The sequence below is a fragment of the Aplysia californica genome, unplaced genomic scaffold (assembly GCF_000002075.1).
Source record: "Aplysia californica isolate F4 #8 unplaced genomic scaffold, AplCal3.0 scaffold00614, whole genome shotgun sequence".
Classification (NCBI taxonomy): Eukaryota; Metazoa; Mollusca; class Gastropoda; order Aplysiida; family Aplysiidae; genus Aplysia; species Aplysia californica.
The window spans coordinates 208918-216696 of NW_004797884.1; the positions used below are offsets into that span (position 1 = coordinate 208918).

At 39.9% G+C, this 7779-nt stretch overlaps 1 protein-coding gene across 1 annotated transcript in view; it reads left to right on the forward strand.

Moving 5' to 3' along the window:
• LOC101856462 (hillarin) overlaps window positions 1–7779 on the forward strand; it is a 32765-nt gene that overhangs the window by 17597 nt on the left and 7389 nt on the right. Inside the window, exons 5-7 of the mRNA XM_005107584.3 lie at window positions 4014–4193; window positions 5268–6078; window positions 6823–6942. Coding sequence (XP_005107641.1) covers window positions 4014–4193; window positions 5268–6078; window positions 6823–6942 — 1111 coding nt within the window. The remainder of the gene's footprint in view (window positions 1–4013; window positions 4194–5267; window positions 6079–6822; window positions 6943–7779) is intronic.

Consider the following 7779-nt stretch of genomic DNA (forward strand, 5'->3'; position numbering starts at 1 on the left):
AAGAAATCAGTGAAAATTCCGCTTGGCTGTGTCAACAGACACGATTCGGAACGTTCCGACAAAAGACGTGTCGGTTGGAAGGCCGTTTGTAGCAATTTAGCTGGGCTGGATGGTGACTCATCAGCCTTAGACCCAGTCGGAGCTAAACAGAAAATTCGAATTTTGAGTTCGGATTAAAAATCTAATATCATTGTAACGGACACGACCTGACTTTTGTCGGGAGGAGGAAAATCGGTCGGATCGTTTCCGTCTTCTGTGTCCACACAGGACAAGACACGCCTAGTCTGTTGGCTTGCTGGCCTATTTATTCCCCAAATGTGTACGCTAGACCGCTGTCGTGGCGCGCTGTGTCCTTGGTACGAGGCTATAAATAGTCTAGAGGATAATGAACCCAAGGCGGGAAAAGAAATATATGGATTTTTTAAAGGAAAATTGGTAAAGTCGTTTATGCACATTTAAACCAGTTGGTTTGCTCGTACACTTTGTTAATTTTGAGGGGCTGATTACGAATATGACATCAGATGTTTTTATCCGAACTGAAAATAAGAATTTTTTAATAGCTCTGGCTGGGCCTAAGGCTGAGTCACCACATGGCCTCGCTAAAATGCAGCAATCGGCCTTCCTACCGACATGCCTTTCGTCGGAACGTGTCGTCTTGTGTCTGTTAACACAGCCAAACGGAATTTTCACTGATTTCTTAGGAGAAAAAAAAACGTGCTCCGCTAAAACTACCAATTTTCCGAGAGCCGAACGGAATCGGGTCCGTTGGTTTCCGTTCCAAAGGAAACGAACCCTCACCCAAACAGCCAACAGTCTTTCCCCCTTCCACAGCAAGCCTTATTGTTACCACACGCCTCCCGCTCCTCAGACTAGAGCAACGTGTTTTTTCTCAAGACTTGTACATTTTAGACAAAATTACACAATACACATGTAGAGAGAAGTACCTTTAGATCCCTTTGTAAAAATGCTTGATTTCTGTCCGTGGAATACTTTCTTCGTAGATAATATATGTATATTGCATTTTTGACTATCAATTTCCCATTGAAAAATTCACTTTGGACTCAACATTCAAACTGGCAAACAAGTTGTATTGGCCTGGCATGTCACACTTCGATCTCGTAAAAATAACCCATTTTTATATACGTTCGAAATATTCGCTTTGATCTTAAAAAGTAAAGAATGTTAGACGCCATGCCATTTAAAACCTCATCAATCTCACCAAACAAAGCAAACTATTCAAGTACATACGTGTGGACGATCAGGCAAACACCATGATATTATATAAGTTTAGGCAAGGGTGTGACCGAGAAACATTGTTGGCAGGTGGAGCGTAACAAAACCATAATTCTGTACTTCACGTTTCTCAGAATATCTTTTTGTTCTACTCTGCACTCGCTACCTCAATGTACACCTTGTTTCCATTTTGTTCTGAAACCGATTCATGTGATTAGAGTGCGCCGATGAACGAAAAAAGAACTCCTTAATTGCGTGTCTGCTTTTATCAAAACAAAAGACAGTCAAGATTTTCTATCTTCACAAAAGACTTATTGAAAAGGGATAGTTTTTTTTTCAAGGGGGGGGGGGGTTGTTTTGTTTTGTTTTGTTTTGCATTGCCTATTTGAATACACGCTAACTAATTACAAGAGTGCATGCACTTGTAATCGATGTTTCTTAAGGACTGCCTTGATTGAAGCTCGTAAAATAAATCACCTGCGTGCCATAATGGCCAATCTATTGTGTTAAAGTCTGTTCACTATTTACATTTCTTTATGACTGTCGTCAAGTTCAGCCCTCTCATTCCCTGTCGCAATCTGTCTTACGAGATATTATGTCGTGTTTTCACTAGAGAACTATTTATTTAAAGAGAAGGTGTGTTTGTGTGAGTGTGTGTGTGTGTGTGTGTGTGTGTGTGTGTGTGTGTGTGTGTGTGTGTGTGTATGTGTGTGTGTGTTCGAGATAGATAGATAGAAAGATAGATAGATAAATAGATAGATAGATAGATAGATAGATAGATAGATAGATAGATAGATAGATAGATAGATAGATAGATAGATAGATAGATAGATAGATAGATAGATAGATAGATAGATAGATTGTGGGGTGTGAGTGTCATGATTTTGGGTGTTAGGCCTGCGTACGATTAATAAGCTTACTATATTTAGATTTAAGTTTCTTTGTCATGCTAGTCTATTATAGGCTTGCATACATATTTATATTTGTCGTTTCTTGTATTTTCAGAAGTTGAACTTTCTCTTTGTCTTTGCGGACGGATCTGCCTGTCTTCCAATACTTCTTCACAATCACAAATGTCCACCGTAAGAACACCTCCTCTCTCTCTCTCTCTCTCTCTCTCTCTCTCTCTCTCTCTCTCTCTCTCTCTCTCTCTCTCTGTTTTAGTATTGCCCCCTATTTATGTAATTATCTGATGTGCTACACCAGTTTATGTATTTGCCTAGTCATATGTTATAATTAAAGTGTGGGTGTATCACGCTTATTAGCGGACCAAATTTTACTAAATTTCACACATATAACAAGAATAGTAAGGAGTCCTAAAATCTGCAATCAAATTTGAGGAAAAAGTTTCGTTCCATGGATACGGCGGCCATATTGGATTTTGTTGACATGACTTACGTAATGAATACAGCACTTATTACTCATGGAAATTGATTGTTTTTCTGAATAGTGTTAACAAACATTTGATCTAAAAATTTGTCTGTTGTTGTTTTCCTTAACGAATTAGAAAATTTTTAATGAATTTTTTCCTGAGGTAGCATTCAAGTTTGCAAAAAATCCGTTAAAATCCATACTCCAGACACCACCAACAAAATATCTATTCCATATATCAAAAATGCAACAGATCTATTTTTAGTATTACATCTTCTCTTCATTCTGTGACAATTTCGTGAAGATTGAATGAAAAATGATGGAGTTATTCAAAAGAGTATAGAGGAAAGTCGCGTTTTTGAGAAAACGGCCGATAAAGAAAAATGAAATATTGACTTTATGAGGAGATGGTGGTGACAAACATGCCCGGTATGGGGGGAAAATACAGTTTTTAGGGGTTCTTATGCAATAAAATAGTTGAGGGAGAGGCTGAGGAAGCTAAAAATGCCTACAACTCAAATTCCATAATTTTGAGTCGCATCTTGACTTAGGGGGGGTGTAGCCCTCCCTCCCCCCCCCCCCCCCCCCCCCCCCCTTTTTCTAAATTTTTATATCCCGAAGAATTTAAGAAAACCCGGAAACCCCCCCCCGTAAAACCCGACCAACGGTTTAGGCCGAAAATATACTAAGCCCGGTTTGAAGACAACAAACTGACGGACAGAATGCACTGTGCCGAGGTGACTTATAAAAATAAAGAGCTGACGGGTGGATTGGGCCAATTATATCAAGTCCAGCTGGCAGACGTTGTCTGGAGACAGCCGGGTTTGATTGTCGCATACAGCATTCTATCTGTCAGGACGGCCGATCTTAAATAGGAAATGGGTCATTGCTCCCTCTGGTACTTGAAAAATTAAATTCTAAAATGTTACAAATTGCATCAAATAGCATTTTAAAGGTTAGATTTGAGTTCAGCGTACACGAAGACCCCCAAGTGCAATAGATACTCGATTATCAGCGTATATATACTTTTGACTTTTTTTCATAATAAGCAAGTTTGATGAGCACGTGTGTATCGCCATCTTTTTGACAAATACAACAGCAATGCTAATCGTTGTTTCCTAGACAGCACCCTTATATCAAATGATGTCAATCCCCGAAGGCGAACGGAATGGCGGGTGCAATGCCGTTATGCTTGTGCACCATTCAACAGCTTTCAATTTGCAGACACCAGGTGGACGGGCTTGTATACATTCGGCCCTATACCCCTTCCACTCATACTTTGGTACAAGCACCTACAGAATTTTCAGCCATTTTGTTTGGTTTGCATTGCCACTCAAGATGAAAATACAACGTAAAAATACATCTGCGATCCATACAATACTTTGCAGTGTCCTTTTTCTTCTCCACAGGGAAGCCAACATTCCTTGCAATGTGATCCGCGGAGTTTCAAAAGGAGACAATTATGAAGTGGGCCAGCAGAATGTCAAGGGCATGGATGGGGCCTGGAACGCCGTGTACTTGGCGGGATCTTGGCGATTCGTGCACCCACTGTGGGCATACTACAAGGAGAAACAAGCCTACGAATTTGGGTACGATTTTGTCAGGGTTTTTCTTCTTAGTGTGCACCTAGATTCAGATTTAGTCATTTCGAAGTCGTTCTATTCGCTGAGAGTTCAGTTTTGATGGGAAAATGAAGTGAAGAAGAAATCTTGGGAACTCGAACAATGTGATTAGGTTTGAAATCACAGATTGTGGATTCCAATGCGGAAAAATATTGACGGTGGAATTATTTACCAAATAACACTAATCGGAAGGATTAACGGCGTTTTTGTCATGAATACCAGCAAAGATATTCATTCATTCATTCATTCATTCAATAGCGTTACCGTCCCAAAATTATGGAACAAGTGTGGATATGTGCTCATGTCAAAGATGCTACTATTTAGATGCACCTGTGTATTACTAAGATCAGTCTGTAAATGGCCTTCTTTAAAACAACCTATTTCTTTCCTTTGTTCAACATAATTAATATTAGATTAAGAGTCCCAGAGCGCCACGCGTGCAACCATTGAACACTTCTTATACGGTAGATGTTAAGCACCTTCTCACGTCTGCTATTTGAAACCGAAGACTAAGGTAATATAATATGAGAGATAATTTTATCTCTGAGAATTTTCAGAATGGGTACAAAACCATGCAACAGGTTGTTCTTGTATCACACTTAAACCCAAAGATTCCACAGGACTGTTTACACGACCCATCGCCTAAGTTATACCTTTCTCAGTTCAGCCAGCGCAAAAATGTTTATAAATTCCTCTTTTGTCTTCCTTACAGTAGCCACATCTTTTAAGTTTTCCCACTCCTGAATCTGCTCGGCATTATATATCTTTTTGGTAGAGGTATTCCCAGTTTATCAAACCATTCCTTCTGAAAATATTGTACAAAATAAAAATAAAAAAGTGATTCCGTCTTTTTTTTTTTACGTTGAAACGAGATTTTGAATGCTATCGGTCAATGACTTTCGACTTTGCCATAAAATGTGATTCTTCTGTACACCCACATATTTAAACGGACATACCCTTATACGCATATATAAATGTGCAAGCAAAAATCGGGTCACCAGAATTATGTAATGGATCATTAAAACATCTTATTTTCCATAGCCAACCACCCCCAGCAGGTACAAAACGAGTTTCTATCAACGAATTCTACTGGCTAACTGATCCAATGAAGATGATCTGCTTCCACAACCCTAAAGCAGAACCTTGGCAGCTGCTCAAGTCGAAGTGGGACCAGAAAAAGTTCCTGGACAGCCCTCAGTTCACCGAGGATTACTTCAAGTCGGGCCTCATGCTCCCTCGAAAATATAACGCTATCATCTACAGCGACAATGGCATCTGCATCATTGACCTCGACCATCAGGCCTTTGAAGATCTGAGAGTAGACGCTACCGTTATAAAAGACGTTAATCAATCTCAAGGGGAAAACACTTCTCCAGACTTAAACATGGGAGATTACGTCACAGTGGCGAGTTCTTCCACGCGCAAGTCCGCCATTATCCGATTTCCGGAGAAAGGGAGATACAATGCTGATGTGTACGGCGGGAAACTGACGTCAGAAACACAACGTCCCCTCAAGATCGTCGAATTCCGGCTAGAATGTTCAGAATCCGCTCGAGAGCCGGTGCCCTTCCCTCTGAACCCTCGCGATGGGTTCGGAATCTTGCCGGCTGCCAACCAGATGGGGATCTCCGACCCCAATCCAGATTCCGGACTTGTGCTGGTCAAACAAGGTCAACAGAAGACGTTCTCTTTCACGACCACCCAGAGGCTGGAAGCTGAGGCGACCCTGGTGCATTACCACAACACGGACTCCAGGGACTTCCACTCCTACATCAGCACGAGAACCACAGAGGACACTTTGACTGTTGACGTCATTGTGCCGGATGAAAAATTGTTGGAGTTCGGCTTAGAGGTCAGTGTCCCCTCTAGTGACTTTTCTATTTGTTTGTTTGTCCGTTTGTTGTTATGTATTCGTTGCTCTTTTTCTCATTTCTGAATTTGTGCATTTGATTTTCCATTCTTTTTCATCAATTGTATTGTTATCTCTACCTGCGACATTCAATCAACCTCCCAAACGATTATACTAAAGATGAAGAGAAATACAATATATATCAGCACAGTTGTGCCTGGGAAGGGGTGGGGTTGTGGGGGGCGGGATGTCGGACGAACACCAGAAAAAAGCATAGGCAATAGTTACACTCTATAATTATGTTAAAGCATGCGTACTCTCATATCGATTTTATATCCCTAGATTTTCCATTATTCCTCTCTTTACCGTGTAGGTTTACAAATACATGTATACCTTAAAATTCTTGGTCACATGATCTTTTAGTAGCGAGATGAGTATTTTTAATTGGTTAAAAATATACTAACATCCCTTTTATAACATTTCGCCATTGCGTTGATTAGGACGTGAACAGTTTACTAACATTTACTGTCTGAATGTGGTTGGTAGATGCCCCAGTGTGGTCTGTCACTATTTTGTGTGTGTGTGTGTGTGTGTGTGTGTGTGTGTTTGTGTGTGTGTGTGTGTGTGTGTGTGTGTGTGTGTGTGTGTGTGTGTGTTACAAATCCTGATCTGTTCAATACGTCATTATCCGCATCGCCATTAAGAGGACCTAACAACAAGCTATCTATGCATGTCACTAACTTACAGATCGCAGCACGGCCTGAAGGCGGGGGTCGTTCGTTCGTGACAGTCGCTAACTACCTTCTCGTTGACGAAAACTGGAAGAAGAGAACAGCAGTTGTCTCCCCGACCAGAGGTGCTTCTAAGGTACGTTTAATGAAAACATGTACACAATGTAGGTTTTACATAATTGTTTGCATAGTGTTTTTGTTGTTGTTATTGGTATTGTTGTTGTTGCTATTGTTGTTGTTGTCTTTGTTTTGTTGTTGTTGTTGATAGTGGGTTATTGTGGGTTTTACTTCTATATATATATAATATGTTTATTTATTTATTTATGTATTCATAAGGGGCGGGGTGTATCTTTTTGTCCTTAAGTTTATGTGTATGGATAACAATACATTCTAACATTATATATCAGTTACACATATTATTATCTATAGGATATCAGTACAAGTCAAAGTGAGACTAAGAGATACCCAAAAGTCAGTAAATAAATTTTGTATGCTAACTCACATGCATACCAATAAAATGATGTCCATGCAACACCTACGCCACTAGTGCAGTTTCACCACGGTCTACTTTTGAGCACCGAAAAGTATTGTTACCATAAGCAACAAAATACAGAGCGCACTTTTAACTCAGTCTGGTTTCATGCTAAAAGCAGTGGAAGCTTTTTTGTATTAAAAAAGTAGCTATAGGTTTGATCAAATATGGTAACTGAGGTTGTTTTTTAGTGTCGGGGTTTGTTTGGGTTTGTTGTTTTTTGTGTGTGTTTTTTTGGTGTAAAAAACAGCTTGCTTTTCTTAACCTGCGCATCAACTGTTCATTTGTTTGCGTACTGTTTTTGTCTTTATTCGGTAAGCAGTGTAAGATAGTCGTACAACTAGTGATGTAATCCATATAACATTATTATAATCAATGACCAGCATTTTCAGTCTTGCCTTCTTTTCAAATAACTTGCCACAGCATACAAACACACTCACA